This window comes from Micropterus salmoides, unplaced genomic scaffold (assembly GCF_014851395.1).
Source record: "Micropterus salmoides isolate LMB-PRFRI ecotype aquatic unplaced genomic scaffold, ASM1485139v1 Ms_hic_scaffold_2, whole genome shotgun sequence".
NCBI lineage: Eukaryota > Metazoa > Chordata > Actinopteri > Centrarchiformes > Centrarchidae > Micropterus > Micropterus salmoides.
Window position 1 is genome coordinate 34385910 of NW_024041150.1, and position 16908 is coordinate 34402817.

Sequence of the window (16908 nt, forward strand, 5' to 3'; positions counted from 1 at the left end):
GGTTTGCGGCTGAGAGCCACAGAGAGGTTAGAGATGGACAAACACACTGCTGGTTTTGTGTTTTCAAGGGACTTGCTGACAATCAGAAAAATACACTATAAGTCAGCCTTGCCCTCAAAGTACTCCCCCTCTCTCTCTACTAAGTGTATTATCTCTCAACCTCTCTCTCCCTGCCTCCGTAATTTTTCCTCTCAGTGTTTCCATCCCTGTCTCTCGGAAGGAAGTGAATACCCACCAAGTACAACGCCACAGGCAAGCATCATCATACCTGACCTTTCACTCCCATACACAGTGGGTGAGAGATGCAGAGCGAGAGAGGGACAGAGGGGAGAGAGGGCAGGAGAAAGAGACAAAGACACGGAGAGATATTAAACTATAAATGGATGTGAGCGAGAATGAGGGGAGAGGCACCCAGTGACGAAGCAGTTGCTATGCCAAAAACCAGGAGCACCAAACACACGCATGCACACACATTCACACATGCAAAGACACACACACACATACACACACGCATGCACGCAAAGTAAACAAGGAGGCTCCGTTGTGACAAGTGGAAGCAGGAGTGTCAGAACGATATTGCAGGGGATGACCACAGCATACTAACAGCTCTGATGGCACGCCATGCACACACACACCCACACACACACACACAAAGACGATGCACACAAGCAAAGCTGACTGCCAGAGACGGGTTAGGGCGATAGCGAATGTGATCATAAGAAGAAAATGTTCCCTGCGTCAAATCTAGTTTTTCACCCTTAAAGCTCAAACTTGTGTCAAATGTGAATCTGTGTGTGTGTGCGTTATTGTGTGTGCGTGAAAGAACTGCATTTCTACATCATCCAGTCTAACATGTGAGTTATGACTTTTGACATGAATTTGCAAACTGTTAAAATAAGGAGCAAACCTGCATGCAGAGAACAAAATGTTGAAGCTTTCCTGCTGGAATACTGAGCTTCTTGCTGTTTGAATAACTCTCTCTTCTTAAATCGTTTATTACGTGTTTTCTTTTTCATGGCTAAAGTGGATTCAATAAGATAAATTACACAACAAAATTATAAATGTAACACTTTTGTTTTTGCCCCCATTCATCATGAGCTGAACTCAAAGACTCTCTCTATGTTTACAAAAGGCCTATTTCTCTCAAATATTGTTCACAAATCTGTCAAAATCTGTGTTAGTGAGCATTTCTCCTTTGCCAAGATAATCCATCCACCTCACAGGTGTGGCATATCAAAATGCTGATTAGACAGCATGGGTATTGCACAGGTGTGCCTTAGGCTGGCCACAATAATAGGCCACTGAAAAATGTTCTATCACACAGCACAATGCCACAGATGTCGTAAGTTTTGAGGGAGCGTGCAACTGGCTTGCTGACTGCAGGAATGTCCACCAGAGCTGTTGCCCGTGAACTGAATGTTCATTTCTCAACCATAAGCTGTCTCCAAAGGTGTTTCAGAGAATTTGGCGGTACATCCAACCAGCCTCACAACCGCAGACCATGTGTAACCACACCAGCCCAGGACCTAAACATCCAGCATCTTCACCTCCAAGATCGTCTGAGACCAGCCACCCGGACAGCTGCTGCAACAATCTGTTTGCATAACCAAAGAATTTCTGCAGAAACTGTCAAAAACCGTCTCTGGGAAGCTCATCTGCATGATCGTCGTCCTCATCTGGGTTTCGACCTGACTGCAACTTCACACAGCCACTGAAGAGGAGGGGACCAACATTCCACAGGCCACAATCAACAACCTGATCAACTCTATGCGAACGAGATATGTTGCACTGCGTGAGGCAAATGGTTGTCACACCAGATACTGACTGGTTTCCGGACCCCCCCCCCCCCCCCCCCAATACAGTGAAACGGCACATTTTCGAGGGGCCTTTTATTGTGGCCAGCCTAAGGCACACCTGTGCAATACCCATGCTCTCTGATCAGCATCTTGATATGCCATCATGCTATCTCGTCAAAGGAGAAGTGCTCACTAACACAGATTTTGACAGATTTGTGAACAATATTTGAGAGAAATAGGCCTTTTGTAAACATAGAGAGAGTCTTAGATCTTTGACTTCAGCTCATGATGAATGGGGGCAAAAACAAAAGTGTTGCGTTTATAATTTTGTTCAGTGTAAAAAGGGATGATACTGCTTATCCAATTTCACCCGGTCATCTTAATGTATATTAACTACAGTATTAGTCATCTGTGAAATTATTGATTTAGAAGATGAAGATGTTATACAATCTAGTGATGCTTCATCTTCTGGGAAAACCCCCCACTACATTTGAAAATGTTTTGTACAAAGACATTTTCCCAGTGGTGAATCTTTTGAGGAAGGAAATTAAATTTGGTGTTTATAACCATGACCAACCCCTGAACTTTTTGATTGTAACAAAGGTCACACCTGCCTAAATCTGTGACTAAAACCTTATTTGCCCAAACTTCCATCCATCCATCCATCCATCCATCGTCAACCGCTTATCCTGCGTACAGGGTTGCAAAAAAAGTATAGCTTAGTTTTGTACGTATGTAGGTTTTGACCTAATGATGACGCTACGTGGAAAGTGGCAAAGTTAGTACATTTCATATTGTGGGTGACATGAATGTCTATTTATAACTCTTCTGAGAAAACTTCAAACCTTATTACAAAAACTGTCCAAAGACAAAAGGCCCATACAAGCTAAAATATAGGGACCATTTATAGCATTTAGTGCTAGGTTTAGGTTATTTCATAGCAGAGATATCGCCAAAATCAAAGTTACAACTCACCTGTGTTTTTCACAACTAATTCTAGAGCTATGAAGCAGTGATTGCAGGTCAAGTCACATTATACTGACTTCAAAAGAGACCGAAATTCACAGTTATTTTGCATTTCCCTTCAGTCTAATTTCCCATGACTCTCACTTTTACAACTGTCAGAGGAAAACTCCCTGGAGAACGTGTGAATCCGCTGTTTTGCTTTGAGGCTTAAAGTGTGTGGAACAAAGTCAATAATATTTTTCTATTACTACAATAAACCAATGATGGCAAATCATTAAGATTCAGTTTTAACCATACACGTTTCAAAATACCGCCTGCAGTAGTTGTTTGCACATTATTTTCAAGTCAGACATTCAGAGACATCTAACAGCTGCTGAGCGCGGATTCATTTCCAATTTTATCTCATTTTGGAGGTTGATCTAAATCTAAAATTTAATACTAGATTATGTGTCAGTGAACTTTCATATTGAGGCCATAAATTCTGATTAAAACAAGTAATGCTTGAAGCTTTTTATATACAGTCTATGGGCATGAAGGCACCAGGCTATGGCCAACACACATCCAAGAAGTGCCTCACCTTCCCCCCTGATAGCACGCTGTACTTAACCACAATCCAACCCTTCTTCAGTTTCACTCCTGCTCCCTCACTGATCATGTGACTGTTTTAAACAAGGCTAACAACAATTTTTTTGTTGTTTTTGTAATTAGTCGCTTAAAAGTTTTGCTTACAAAAATTCAGACCGCAAGGTGACATCTTTAAAGGGTTTGTTTTGTCTGACCAACAGTCCAAAACCCCAAATATATTTAATTTACAATAATATAAAACAGAGAAATGCAGCAGATTCCCCCCCCACACACACCAGGGCAAGTGTGGCATTTCTGCTTGATAAAAGACTTAAATACCTACATCCAAATATTATTGGTTAAATTTCTGAAGATAAATTAATCAACTAATCAATTGAGCACTGCTGTGAACTATCGTCACTAAGACAGCTTGAGCATATAAGCATCTTGCTCTTTGATTAGATAATCACCACTGCTTCAAAGGCTAGATGCCAGTCGCCTGTGTTTACATGTATCCATTTAAAGACAGCAAAGTCTTTCACTACTTTGATGGCTCAGGATCTGTCAGGTCCAGGCGATGAAACATTCATGAATTCCCTGAGATACTGTGGCTGTGCCACTCCAAAGACTTCTAAGGCAAGAACTTGGGAAAATATTCTGCTGTCTATACAGATTCTGTCCCGAATTTTCATGCAGCACTACCTCAATAACTCTGTTACCGTGAAACCGCCCTGGAGGCTTAGTTGGCTAAAATGCATATAATACCACTGCAATGAGTCTGTTGCATATCATCACCTTTCCTGTCGCTCCTCTACAGCGTTCTTTAAAAAAAGGACGAAACACAAAAAATTAGCGTTCAAAAATATCTCAAAAAGGTCCTTTTACACCAGCAACTTCTCAATGTGCCTTTTATCACAAAGAACACAGAGGTTCAATGTTGATGTGAACTTTTCATACAACCATGTAATTCATTAGGGAAGAGAATAAATGTATGCTTATATCTAAATTAGAGACACTATGTGCAGTAATTACCCTATGAAAACCACCCTCAATAGAGGACCCAATCAGTCCAAATGTGACCCCCAACTTGTCCTCAGAGTTTTATCTCACCTGTTACGTCCAGTGGCAGGAAGTGACCTGGTATGCGTCTCCCGAGGTGCCAGCGTGGTTTCTCCGCGACAGGTGGGCCGATGGTAGCAGAAGTGGCAGTGCTGCTGCTGCTATTGTTACTACTCCAACCCAGCGGGGGTCGATCTGAGCCGCAGGTCGACGGGGACGGCGAGGGAGACGGGTCGGTCACGGACCTCAGTCCAAACACCGAGGAGGTGGTTTCATCCTCGTAGAGCTGTTTGGACGCCGGCTAGAGGAAGAAGAAAGGCAGCGTTAAGACGTGGAGAGCAGTCAGATCCGGTTGCTTCAGAGAGACTAAAATGCGTGTGTATCTGTCCTGATGTTTCCTTTAGCAAGACAAGTTCAAGCTGTAAATCCAGATGTAGCAATAAATACAAACCAGCCTTTTTTTAAAGCAGCCTTATACGTACCTACATTAATTGATTCATTTTTGCCTCTTGGGAACAGTGAAACAAGCTGTAAACACAATACTAACATAATCACATTATAAACAGGATATAGTGAAGCAAACAGTCTGTTTACACATCCAGCACATAGAGAGAAACATAAGCATCAATATGGAAATGTGCTTCCACAATATTCACTCTCCTTTTTATTTCTGTTATGCATAAATGCTCCAATATGTTCACCAGCAAGTTGCTAACTTTGTCTGTTTGCTACTTGCCGCTGAGCAGGTTGAAACGAGGTTGATGAGCCTGATAGGTTTTCAGGCCTGCAACCTTGGTGAAAACAATGAGCTGAAAGAGGCTAAAACACTCTGTGGAGCTGGGTGGGTTTGTCACTACAAGCAACCCCTTTCACATTACATGTAGTACATTATAGAATATTATATAGTGCAGCTTAAAAAAAAAGACCTTTAATATGTGAGTTAGTGTTAGCTTTACTGATTTCCAATGCAGAAAAACACACTGTTCCTCTATGTAGGCTATTCACACACTGACAGTTGAATTAGATGAATGAGATTAAGTGTTATCTCTGGTCATGGCTTTGGGAAGAAAGAAATTCTTTGTGAATGGTTTCTTAAATTTAGTTTTAAATCCTTTAAGAAACACAAATTCACAATTCTTTCTGGTCAGTTTTCTTGCTCTTAAACTGTATTGTACAACTGTTTTTTCTTGTAGTGACAACCACCTTTCTTCTCATAAATTTCAGCCATCTCAATGCAGCATGTCCCCCTCCCGTCAGTAATATATGGGCTCAGATTCTATTATCTCTGCTTTTGTTCCATCTTGTACCATACTTTCAAGTTCTTTGAGAGTTCTTGTTTCCGTTTCGAAAATTGGGTTTTCTTTTTTTAAATTGCTGTTATTGGCTCAAGCACACACAAAACTCTAAATTCAATTACAGCAAAAATCAATACAACGGAAAACTTGGAGAAGGCAAGACTGGCATCTACTTTCCCCCGAAATAAATTGTTTTGTCCTCTTTAAGCTGCTTCAATGCCAGTGAGAGGAAAGAATGGTGAAGTAGATAAGAAGTGAGAAGTGGAAGAAACAGAGACTATGAGAGTAAGTGTTGTAAAAACACACTTTTCAATTTTCCACCTGTCTCATAGTTAGAAGAGAGAATTATAGTAAAAGACAGAGAACAGGAAAGAGAAATGTGAGTTACAATACTCGAAGGTGATGGTTTACATTTGTATAGGAAAGCAGAAAACATAGCAAAGAAGCAGAAGAAGTGGATAAAAAAGGCAGAAATATGGGAAATTTCTTTTTAGATCGTATTAGCCAGGAGGGACAAAGGCTGACAACTAGCAGATACATTTCTGGTTGAATCCCTTGTGCCAACGGGAAGATATAATCCCAGCTGGGAGGCAACTGGCATCTGTCAGCTGCCTGGTCTTAAAACCCTCGCTGCTCAAAGAGCCCTTGAGCAAGTCACTGAAACCCAAACTGACTCAGGGGCTGCTGCAATGCAGGAAACACTCCTGTTTATCCTCTCTGATGATGAAATACATGTGTATGTGAGAAACACGTGTATGTTGCTGTAGAAATTCAAATTCAAGTTGTCTCATGGGAATCTACCAAATTCCAATTGAAATTAGCCCAAACAGAGAGAAAGGCGTTAACTTAACAGAGCTGTATAACAGCTTGCTGAAGGAACGGTGCGTCGATATGCAGCGGATGTGCAGCCATCATGCAGTAAAAGTCACAGTAGGAGTCCATCGGGCTGCCATAACGACACAGTTCTGGGAAATAGCCTGAGAACGATTAGCAGCAAAGGCAGAGAAGGAAATAGTGAAAACAGAGAGGAAATAGCTGCAGAAAGTCTCCTTTAGGTTGATTCTTAGTAGATACCTTATAACAACAACAAAACAATTAAAGCCCTAAAAACTTTTTTTTTACCACCTGTATTAGATTCCATAATCAGTCAGTAACCACTCCACTGTGCTTCAATGAGGATGAGCTGACTGCAAACAGCACTGATGTCACATGCTATTTTAATTTCTGATCAAGTATTAGTGATATTGCCATCTGGAAGACACTAAATGATTTGGCATTTGTTTATGGAACCCTGTCGAGAGTGTGAAAAGGATGATGACTAACTCTGACAAATCTAAAAGAGCGGGTGGCATACATTGTACAATAGTTTTTGGATACATCAGCTTTAGCCTTTTATATAAAAAGGCATGATGACAAAAGCAATGAGGCATTTTGTCACAACACACATTTTAGCTGAAACAGTGTTAGTGACAATGAAATAGTAATTTGTTGGCTGCTGGGAGAAGAACAATGTAACTGATTAAATACTGAAACTACAGTACTCTCTCAATAAAGGAGACGCTGGAATCAAACATGACAGACAGATTTTACATGTATTGAAACTTGGGGCAGCACATGTGACAGAAGCCAGCGAGGCTGTGCAGTGAGTAAACCTATCTCCCCGACACCTTAAGAGGCCAACCCTAGTGCCCATGGGTTTTAGCCTCCTCATCAGCGTGTCCGCCTCTCGTACCCGAGGTCGACTTGGGGCTGTGCAGTAAGTTCTCGGGAGCAACCGGTTCCACATACCTACACACTTTCAATAGCTACTTTGTTTGCAAAAACTTGTTTACAGTGCAGCCAAACAATGTCAACAGATGGTGGTAGAAGTATTTAGATCCTTTACTTAGATAAAAATGCTAATACCACACTATGAAAATACTCCACTAGTAAGTAAAAATCCTGGTTTTAAAGTGGTATTATCAGCAGAATTTACTCAAGTATCAAAAGTACTTGTTCTGCAGTAAAATGTTCCCAGTCAGTGTTTCTGTGTTAATATTCCTGCTGCATTAATGTGTATGTTGCATTTTACTGCTACAGATGTTTAAGGTTGTGTTAGTTTTATCTACATTATACCCTGTTGGGTAGTTTAATCAACAGCAATGCATCATTTCCTATAAGGTCATCATATGATTGCAGCGTCGCAGTCCTGCAAGAACCACGTATCTCTAAAAAGTCAACTTTTCATGAGCTCAGAGAAACAGACCCATATCCAGCTTTGTGATGATGTATTTTCCTGCTGATGCAAAGAGTGTTTTACAAAAGGTAATTTAGCTTAAGAAGTCAGAGAATTTTCTCTGTCCATAATGAACCCATTCATGTTCTGGACAGGAAAAAAATGAAAGATTGCAATCTGAAAAGTAACCAGTAAGTACAGCTGTCAGACCAATGTAGTGGAGTAAAGAAGTTCAATATTTGCCTCTGAGATGTCGTGGAGTTGAAGCATAAAGTTGTATAAAATGGAAATACTCATACTTGACTTTGTACTTCAGTACAGCACTTGAGTAAATGTACTTTTTGTTAGATTCCGGTGTCTTCTGCATTACATGACATCTCCACCTTTATCCTCCGCATGGCGTACAAGTATGCGTACGTTTCCTGTGAATCCATTGTGTGTCGGTACATAACTTGAATCGTGCACAGGAAAGGAGGACTCCAGCAGTAACAATGCAAATTTCCACTGTACATAGAAAAGTATTTACTGATTGCAAAAAACATTAAATGGCAATTGAGTAAAATTGTAGCCATAAATATTGAAATTAAATACAACTTGCACTCACAAGGTTACTAGTGTGAAGGAATTTAGGGGACGTTTGACACAGGTATCCCCAGGTTATGTTAGCGTCACTTGCAGAGCTAAAGTAAGCCAAAGGTGACAGCCAGGGACTCTCCAAACAGTAGAACAGACTCTGGCTGTTGTCGAAACTGGTAAAAGTGCTGTTTCAGATGGTGTCTAACAGAGCAGCGAGTCATCGAGTGATGGCAGACAAACAAGCCGAAATTCATCTACAAATAAATGTTGTAAAAAGTTTTTAGTGGTTTTTATCGCTTCGATTTTTGAAAAGTTAGCAAGAACTAAACACTGAACTATGATATTAGCCTGTGACTGTTTAGTATAATTTTTGAGGCTTCTGCTATCAATTTGCCTTTTCAATAGCTAGCTAACTGACGCTAGGGCTAGTGACTGACAGCCAGAAGAGACGCAGGACGGGGTGCTGATGTCACACGTTGATGTAAATGCTGCCCTAAAAGGCTGATTGAAATTGTCTGAAAATGTTCATAGAGATGCCTTCACTCGAAAGTAATGCCTTCTGAGGCACCTGCAGCAAGGCAGTGAGGCCCCAGACAGGAAGTATTCTTCAGATTTGGTGTTGATATTGCACGTGTTCACACGTACGCTGGAACTATATCTCCTCAGCTGAGTCTCAATAAACAAATTCACCAGAGATTTACCAAATTAAATGGAGAAATACAGCATAAATGAAGAGAAGGAGACACATTCATACTCGCTACAACAATGCCGCTGTGAAAGACTAAAATACTTCAGGGGTGTGCAGCGAGTTGGGTAACATACAGTAAATGTCTGATGTTGGGTTCACGAAGCTAAGAAGAAAAAGAAAGTTTAGAAAGAAACTGTAGTGCAGAAATACAGAGTGGAGGAGAGAGAAAATAAGGGCAGAAAGAGTGGGACGAAGTGAGTTAGCGTGAGTTTAGTGGGAATTTGAAGGCTGCTTTCTTGCTGTTCAGGGAGAAAAGCGAAAAAGATAAGTGAGGTGGACAGGATTTGGTTTGTGTGTGTGTGTGTATGTGTGTGTAAAAAGGTAGCTGTGATGGTTTCAACACAACAGGAGGCAGACAAGTGTGTGTTTTTGACTGTGGAGAAGGTCATACCAGATAAAATAAAAAAGGTGGAAATTATTTTGTGGGTGTGCTTACTTATAAAAGACGTGTGGCTTCAAAATAAGCGTAAATGAAACTTGAAGTGTGTTCGCAGACAGATGATATTTGGTGTGAGTGAGCCTGTGTGTGTGTGTGTGTGTGTGTGTGTGTTTACCAGGAAGATGAAGTCAGGTCTCTTGTTGTTGAGGGAGATGGGCGATCGGCTAAACGAGGTGGACGTGTCGTCAGAGCTCTGCGAGGATGGATGCCGGAAAGTCTGACCGGTCAGCTTGGTGTCATACAGCTGCTCCTCAAAGTCTGCACACATACAGACACACACACACACACAAAACATCCAACAACACAAGCATACAAACCGACTAGTTAGCGTCAACTTTCTGCAGCACACAAATGCACACAAGAATAAAAGTGCACTGACACACGCACAGAAACTCACAACCCAAACTCACACACCAGATATCCTATTTGCATGGCCGAGAGCAGAGATCTAGTACGACTGCCGCCTTGCATCACCCTGCAGTTTCCCTACTGTGTCTCCAAGTGCAGCAACTTCTGCAGAGGAACCTTAAAGGACTCCCTAAGTTTTTTAATCCTCTCATGAGTAGCAGGGCTTTCTCTCCTTTCGTTCATTCCTTCTCTTCGACTCTCTCTCTATTTTTCTTTCTTTCACGTCCTTCTTTCTCTCCTCATCTTGGACTTTTTCTCTAATGCTTCTTCTCGATATCTGACTGTTTCTCCTTCTCTGGCAGCTTAGACGACTCTGCCTCAGGCCATTGTAAACAGATTCCTAACCCCCACCCCGCCTCCTTTTTTCTCCCGCTACAGCACACACACTCCCCCACACAAAACCTCAGCCAATCCTTTACCCCAAAACACACTCCCCACTCATCCCTAAAGCCCTCTATCACACACACACACACACACACACACTCCCAGCTCCATCCCGCTGACAGCTTTAGTAGAGGAGCAGCGTCAGTGAGGTAAAGAGTTTTAGGTTGAACTTGCTTCCCAGGACAATATGGATTCCTTCCATGTGGAGTATGGTTGCTTAGTGACACCAAGGGTTAGTGTCAAATTGCTTTATGGCACAAAACAAGAGAAAGGTGCTGTAAAAGACAGAATGTGTGGTCTTTTGCCACAAAAAGTGAAGACTTCTGTTGTGACGGAAAAGTGACAATTTAATTTTAATAATCTAAGGGAATTGATTAACTAATGGGAGGAGTTTACTACTTGTAGGAAACAGTTAATTCATTCAAAGGAGCTTTTTCCACTTCAACATACCAAGTAGATCTGAAATTAGGGGTTGCCTTAACGGAATTATTTTGATAATTGTTATTGCCGCAGTCTGCAGTTGAACATACAGTGCAGAACCCTTCCCAGTCTCTCTCTGCAGCTCGTATCACTCCGGTTCGCCACACCCACCAAACCCACAAGAAGGAGCCTGTGAACCCGCAAAGGGCTCGCTCTCCGTGGGCAGAGTGTCACCAGGACCCTCTCGCTGCGACGCTTCAGAGGCAGCGCCGAAAACATCTAACAGAGGAGCAAGTACACCACTGTCCACAAGTTATTTCCCACTGTTTGTCATCATACCTTTTTTCCACTTGTAGTTACGAGCACCATGGCATTTACCATACTGACCCGAAGCTCCGTGTAGAGCCGGGATGTGTTCTGTTCACCCAATACGCTGTTGTTGGCAAAGGAGGGATGGGCAGTTCTTTCATTAGTGGTGGTTGTTTCTCAGCCACTGTGTTTGCAAAACTGAAGATATTGAGCTTGACTGAGTTTTTTTTCACATCCACAAGGTCATGTTTGAACAGAAATAACAAGTAAATTTGTTAGGAGTCTGGTTTTTTGTTCATGTCTTTCCTGTTTTAGTCTGTTTTTGGTTCTGTGTTTCTCTGTGTAGCCTTTTTTATTATTTTATTCATTCACATGTCCTAGTTTACTTGGTATCTGTTTTCATGGGTTTGGTTTTGTATTCTGTGTTTCTATAGCTTTATTTGATCTTGTCATGTTGAGGGTTGTAGCTAAGTTTAGTCCTTTGTTCATTCGCATGTTTAATTTTTCTTAGTATCTGTCTTGTCTCGTATTCTAGTTATGTCCTGCATTCTTATCCATGTCTGAGTGTCTACTCCTGGTCTGTGTACTTCTGTATTATTTTGTACTTCTGTATTATTTTGTCCATGTTTGCTCTGTGTTCTGTTTAATCTTAGTTCAGTCTGTTTTCCCTGTTAGTTGTAGTTTTTTGGTATATTAGTGATCTGAGCTTATGTTCTGGTTCAGTTATTTATATTCTATTTCTTCCTGGTTATTAGTTTCCCTATGGCCTTATTGGTGTCTGTCTGTTTCCCCTGCCGTCTCTCTGCCTGCCTGTGTCTCATTAGTCCTGATCTCCCTCACCTGTGTTGCTCCCGCCCCGCTTGTTAGTCCCTGTGTATATATATGCCTGCTTGTGTCGTCAGTCTTTGTCATGTCCTTGCGTCAAATGTTGAGTGTTCTGCCTTTTGCTCTGTTTTCCCTGTTCTAGATTATTCTCTATGTTTTTGGATTGCCTTTCCCCTTTTTGGATTTAACCAGTGTTTGGACTTTTTGCCTGTTGTGCTCCTGAGTAAGCCTGTTTAAGTTGCTCAATAAGTCCTTTGTTTGAACTGCATCCTCCTCATGTGGTCTGCGTTTGGGTCCTCACCTCAGTCTTCACTCAGCCTAACACATGACAAAATTAGTAAAAAAGTAAAATGTTTTTGAATGAATTGATATTTATATTTAAATAATTAATAGTGATGAACCAATATATTATCACCCAACCCCGCAGTTCCCCGTTTAAAGCGTCTCCCAGCTCATTGTTTATGGTTTATGGCCATAGCTTCACTGTTGTGGCTCACTCTCATCAGCGTTTCCGTGATTAGACCCCACTGTACACTGCCTGCTCAGCGCCAAACAGCAGCCAAAGTTAGCAGCTAGCTACTGAACATAGTGAAACATTTATCAGCTAAATGGGCAACATTTTTTCCATAAAGTTGCTACATTGACAATCACAAAATGGAAGATTAAGTGACATAGTAATTTTGGGGTGGAATATCTTTTCAGTCTTGTTGGTCATCATGTAGTTAAACGAGACCTGCTGAATTATCTTAACTTCATCTTAGTGGCTACTGGACTTCCTGCAGTATCCATATGGAACAGTAACAAAATTCACAGGGGGGATTGCATCTGCCTTTAACCTCTCTGAAAGCTGTGGTGTCTGCTGCACAGCCTTCCCGGCTGGTAAACACATTCAGAAATGAAAGGAGTTTCCAGAAAGTTTGTCAGGTGTCAGATTTAAGCGAGTGCAACGTGGGAGTAGTTTGGAGTCATGAATAGAAATTAATATACAGCAGCATCACCACAAAATACAAAAAGATAATGATGTGTTTTATGTGAGGGCATGCAGTCCACCCACCCACAGATTTCATGCACTTTTTTTAATGGCATTTTGGATCATTGCTGTTGACGTCTTCCCTCTGCTAAACTAAAAAATGTGCCAGCAGCAGGAAAACGTCTATAAGAACTCGTCTGCTCTAAGCAAATTTATGCCTCCAAACTTCAGAGGAAAAAGAGGACAGCCTTTGCACACACCAAAAACTTTCACAACCTTCAACATGGATTAAGATGAGGTACAAATATGTTATTTGTTGTTATCAGCGCAACCTTTGTGCATTTTGGAGGTAAGTCTGAAATAGTTTTATAAACTCAAGGTTGGCAGACGTCATTTCACAGAGGGATGTAAACCATGACAATGAAAAAGTGGAGTTTTCACAAGATGAGGATAACACGTTGTGGGCTGCTCCTTGTTTTGCATCCCTGAGGTGACACTGAAAACAATTTTTCCACCGCATGTTAAATTTTAGTCTGTTCTACATTGTGTGGGAAATGCAAACAGGAAGTAAGAGGAAATGAGGGACCGGAGGACAGAAAAAGAAAGGAAAGCGAAGGATAAGACATGATTCGGACATGGCACGAGCTGCTTGGGAGGTCAAGATACTGCAGAAGAAGAAAGTTGGGAATGTTTTTTTTTCAGGGACATGCATGCCAAGAAGGCCCAGGTTCTGACTAAGCAACCTGTCTCCTCCCACATGAAAACTTTCTCAATCATCCCAATGAACATTGAGCAAGCTCCTGCGAACTCACAGTTATGAATCTTATTAGCTGTGCTGCTGCCGCAGTGGAGATACGTGCATTTACTGTATTTTTACAGTATAAGCTCTACCACTTGTTTGTAAGTTACAACTACTGAAACTGTAGTATTAAAAAGGATGTTATTAATGGTTATTATATTGTTTACTAATGCTTTATAGGCAGTTATAACCCATGAGAACAACTTTTGGTTTGTGACAGGGTGTTTATCCTCTTCCAGCAGGACTTTTTAGCTCTTTAGTTTAACACGTATCTCCAATGGACCATTTGATAACTGACCTCAAAACAGTTCTGGATTCAAATTCATTCATCACGTATATATTAAAATGTACAACTGCAGTACAGATGACTTAATGCTTGCTGCTTTATTGAGCAGTGTAAAACGTATAATCTCTCATCGATCAACCTTTTATCTGCCACATTAAAAAAATCCCTGCTATTATTACACTTGAGTTTTTGTATAGATTAAACAAATGAGATGGACTGGTTTTATTAAATTTGTTTTGGTGAGCTTTAGAGGTGCTGGTAGGTGAAGTTTGCTTCAACAAAGCTAGATTAGCTTTGTTGAAGCAAAAAGCTCAGATATCAGGCTGCTGGGAGTAGCCTTATATTAAATGCACAGCTATGAGAGTGGTATCAATCCTTACCTGTAAACTCTCAGCAAGTAAGCGATATTTAAGATGTGGAACTATTCCTTCAATGACTAATAGTGACTTGCCAACTAGAGAAGTGCCTAACAACCTGGCAAACCACAATTTGTTCTTTTTAATGGCTTGTAAGTGATCTTTAAGTTTTGTTAAATGATTATTAACCATTATTAAAGCCATTAGTTACAAGTTATAACCCTTTAAAGTGGTACCTAAAGGCTATACATCATAGTCTAGCCTAAAGTAATGTTTAGTTACATAATAGCTGTAAAACATAACTGAAAATTTGAAGGGCAGGCACATTTTCAATCAAATTTCTCTATTTGAAACCAAAATCTTTTGTTTGCAATTAGAGTTTGGAGTTAAATATTAATGATGACATGATAAACTGAGAACTTGTTTGTTCACTGCATTTCCCAATTCCTCAGGAAGCCATTAGACGTTTCACTTTGTAAGCGCTTGCTTTAAGAAAACACGTCCCTGGCTATTTGTATTCATAGAGGCATATTACACACCCGGTGCTCATGATAGAGAACTGTCTATTTTGCAGTGTTAAAAATAATTGATTATAAACTGCCTGACTGCCGCATGCAAAAACAGCAGGATCAGCCGGTTAGTAAACAGTGAGCAGAAGCCAAAACTCGTCTCATCCAGACTGCAGCGGCCCAAAGAAGTGACGCGTCAGCAAGAGTCCGAAGATACAGGGGGTACACAGACTGATAACGAAGAAGAAGAGTATGAGGAGGAGGTGGAGGAAGTGAAGGAGTAGCAGATGAAGATGATGCAACAGAGGAAAAGGATACAGGGGGAGAAAAAACGATGAGGGTGAGGAAGAGGAGGAAGTAGGGGGAAAAGATGCAGAGTAAGAAGAAGAAGACAGGGCTCCTAAAAGAGAATAAGAAGAGGCATGATGGAAAGTAAGGGTATGACATCAGGGGACAGCAGAAATCAAGAAGCTAAATTGGATGAAGTGAAAAATTTCATGAAAGAAGAGGTAGAAGGTGAAAAAAGGGATAAACAGATGAAGAATTAAGGAGATACAGATATGCAGAGAAATGAGAAATGAACAGCAAACGATTAGGAAAGGTAGAGGAAGACTTCTATGTCAAAAAAAGAAGAGGACAAACAGAGAAAAGGCAGCAGAAGATGATGTAGGTGGAGTAGAGGAAGAGTGGAATTACAAGAAGATAAAGACCAGGCAGTAGGAGAAGAAACATTGGAGAAAAGGGACAGAGGAATCAGGAGAAAAAAAGGTTAAGATGAAACCAAAATAGACAAAGTAGGTGTAGAAAAAGAAGAGGGTGGAAGGAGGAGGAAGGGAATTCAAACAGCATAATGCCAAGGAGGCTCAATCTGTCAAATCTGAGAGCATTAACATGGCAGGAGATGCTGGCAGAGTTGGCTCTGGACCAAAAGGTGGGTGATTAAAAGATTTTTTTAAAAGGACCGGACATGTTTCTGATGAATTCTGATCAAAAATGGGGTGAAGATTTATTGGCTCCTCCAGCAAAAGTAGTTCGTTAGTAGACTCAGACAAGTTTTCCCTGAGATGATGTACTTAACACATTTGAACAAATGGTTAATAAATGCTTTATTGCTTTCAGTAATAAAGCAGTAACAAGAAAATGTTTGAGGTGGCATTTGGTTTGTTAGTATTCTCCTCCCCCCTTTCTATTATTTAAAGTTTTGGTTCAACCTTTCGTTGGTAAGCTTTATTCACTTACTTGCCAAGAGAGATGAGAAGACTAATACAACTTTCATGTCTCTCCATTAAGTAACAGAGTTGGAGCCAGGAGGCGATTAGCTCAGACTGGAGCCAATGGGAAACTGCTACCCTGCCTCTGTCCAAAATTCAAATCTATACGCCAACCAGCACCCGTAAGCTCACTAATTAACATGTTTAATTTTAACTTAAGCTGTAATCAGTACATATTTTTAAAGCCTACAATCCAAAATGTGAAACTGTTTTACAGAAGTACATAAAAAAAACCAGTAAAAGTTATGTTAAAGGAAGAATATGCATTAGCCAAAAAGGTTATACCACAAGGTAGCAATGCCACAGTTGTTAGTCAATTGCTAAACTGTTAAACATTAACAAATCACTTATTGAGCATTAATAAAGCCATAATGTTTAATAAACCTCTTACACTACATTAGAAAGTAATAGTACTTTTTCAGTGGTGGAATGTAACTAAGTACTCAAATACTATTATTATGTGCACATGTTGGAGTCATTGAGAATTTCCATTTCATGATACAGTACCTCATACTTTTGTACATTTTCCTTCCCTGCATTAAATCTGACAGCTATAGTAAAGTTACTAATTACAGTGCAGATGACGCTTTTACATAATGTTTCCAAAGGTAAAAAGGTAAATCTTTGACCAGCTACAACACTTTACATGCTGCTTACAAAGTAATGCATCAGTACGAGTAATGATCAAAATATATACATAATATAGGAATGCC

At 40.6% G+C, this 16908-nt stretch overlaps 1 protein-coding gene across 3 annotated transcripts in view; it reads right to left on the minus strand.

Moving 5' to 3' along the window:
- The window catches only part of nhsl2 (NHS-like 2), a 164215-nt gene that overhangs the window by 20989 nt on the left and 126318 nt on the right, over window positions 1-16908 (minus strand). For all 3 annotated transcript variants that reach the window (XM_038730778.1, XM_038730777.1, XM_038730779.1), the window contains exons 3-4: window positions 9774-9916; window positions 4437-4686 (exon numbers count right to left, since the gene is read on the minus strand). In XM_038730778.1, coding sequence (XP_038586706.1) covers window positions 4437-4686; window positions 9774-9916 — 393 coding nt within the window. The remainder of the gene's footprint in view (window positions 1-4436; window positions 4687-9773; window positions 9917-16908) is intronic.